The following is a 2,024-nucleotide window of genomic DNA, read 5'->3' as shown; positions in this document are numbered from 1 at the left end:
AGAAAGAAAGAAAGAAAGAAAGAAAGAAAGAAAGAAAGAAAGAAAGAAAGAAAGAAAGGAAGGAAGGAAGAGTATAGACAAAGCTATAAACTTAAAGTATACGAAGTATATTTGAAGTTGTTCCATTTTAGTATTTAAAAGTATACTTAATACACTTAAAATTGTGCTTTTGTACAACTTAAATACAACTAAAGTATATTTAGTATTAAATTAGTTGTTCCAAAACAGCACTCTTTAAGTATACTGATGATTAGTGCGGCTTTAATTATACTAAAGTATACTTAGATTTAATATACTTAGTATAGTATTTTTTTGCCTGGGTATTGCCCCTTTAAATAAAAAAGTGAAAAGTTGGATTGTTGGTTTCTGTACCGTGTAAAGCGGACGCCGCAGGCGGAGCATTGGAAGGGTTTCTCTCCGGTGTGCGTCCTCATGTGTCGGGGCAGTTTTCCTGCTCCGTGGATGATTTTCTGACACACCGGACACTGCTGGGGGGTTTGGGACTTCCTCTTCCTCCCCCCTCCTGCGACGGACGCGGCGGCGCCTCGGTCCGCCGCAGAGGTAGGTTCGGAGCTGCTCCTCATCAGCATCACGTCGTCGCCTAAACTCTCCGCCTCCTCGTCCTCGGGCAGCTGGTTGGCGGGGGGCGGGTGGGCGACGCGGGGGCGATCGTGCGGCCAGTGGAGCAACCCTCCGTTCAGCGTGGCTCCCGTCCCTGCCTCTCTCATGGGCCTGGAATCCCCGTTCTGCCCCGGCGAGAGGCGCAGCTCCTCCTGAACGAGGCTCGGCGGCTGGGTGGGGGGCAGGGATCGGTGGTTGTCAGAGGCGGGGGAGAGGCGGGAGATGGGGGAGGCAGGCAGCACGTTCGGCGGTGAGAAGTTGTTGTGATGCGGCCGGATTTTCTTCACCTTGTTCTTGTCTTTTCGTCTCGACAGTTTCTCCACGCCGCTCTGCATCGCCGCCGTTTTCTTCTCGCTCGTGGTTTGTTGGGGTCTCTGCTCCTCCCCCTCCGTCTCCGCCGTCTCCCCGAGGATGTCCCTGCAGGCGTCCGCCACGCACTGGATGCCCAGCAGCTGGGCCCCTCGCAGCACGTCTCTCATGGCGGAGCTGGGGATGGTCAGCGTGGCGGTGTATGCGAACTCCAGCAGAGCGTCCAGGGCGTCGGGCGCCACGCAGTCCAGCTGGCAGACGCTGAACCCGCCGCCGCCCTCGCTGCCGCCCTCCTCCGCGCCGAACAAGCGCCGGAAGTAGAGACTGACGGCGGCCATGACGGAGCGATGTGTCGGGTAACGAGCCCCGCGGGAGGTCAGGGTGAGGTCGCACAGGAGTCCTGTCCTCCTCTGGTCATTGAGGTGGGACAGGAGCTCGTTGCTGTGCTCCGGGAAGGGGATCCCAATCAGACCGTCCTCTCCTGGAGACATGGCCACCTGCGACACAGAAAAGGGACGGTTAGACCTGACGGCAGGGAAAATGGAAACTTATCAATAAACTCAGCAGCTGCTCAGATTTTGGAGCACACCAGGGTTTTCATAGTTCTGGATTTTTCATTGTAGTTTAGTTTTACTTCATTGTGACTTTTTTCTTCCTTCCTGGGATTTAATTTGAACCCAGGTGTCATCAACATACCTGAACCAAAGGCTCAGTGGTGTCCCTGTAAAGGACATCAGAGCTCTCTTTTCCACTTCCTCCATGTACAGGTTTGCAACAATAAGGGAAACTTAGCCCATAGCACACCCATGTTTCTGCCTGTAATATTGCGACACCTGGGTTAAAATTAAAKCCCAGGAAGTCCAACATTTCACTGATCACATCAACTCTGTGGATGAATATATTAAGTTCACACGAGAGGTTGTGAAAGATGGCAGGTTGGCGTTCCTGGACTGTGATGTCTCAGTTTCGGATGGAGGACGGTTGGAAACTGACGTGTATCTCAAACCCACCCATACAGACCAGTATTTGCGTTTTGACTCCCACCACCCACTGGAACACAAGTTAGGAGTGATCAGGACTCTGTACCACAGAGC

At 52.6% G+C, this 2,024-nt stretch overlaps 1 protein-coding gene across 1 annotated transcript in view; it reads right to left on the bottom strand.

Moving 5' to 3' along the window:
* zbtb7b (zinc finger and BTB domain containing 7B) overlaps positions 1-2,024 on the bottom strand; it is a 33,121-nt gene that overhangs the window by 1,735 nt on the left and 29,362 nt on the right. The window contains exon 3 of the mRNA XM_014004726.1: positions 373-1,427. Coding sequence (XP_013860180.1) covers positions 373-1,421 — 1,049 coding nt within the window. The 5' untranslated portion in view covers positions 1,422-1,427. The remainder of the gene's footprint in view (positions 1-372; positions 1,428-2,024) is intronic.

The sequence above is a fragment of the Austrofundulus limnaeus genome, unplaced genomic scaffold (assembly GCF_001266775.1).
Source record: "Austrofundulus limnaeus strain Quisiro unplaced genomic scaffold, Austrofundulus_limnaeus-1.0 Scaffold26, whole genome shotgun sequence".
In the NCBI taxonomy this organism is placed as follows: domain Eukaryota; kingdom Metazoa; phylum Chordata; class Actinopteri; order Cyprinodontiformes; family Rivulidae; genus Austrofundulus; species Austrofundulus limnaeus.
This window is presented reverse-complemented; position numbering and strand designations above follow the sequence as displayed.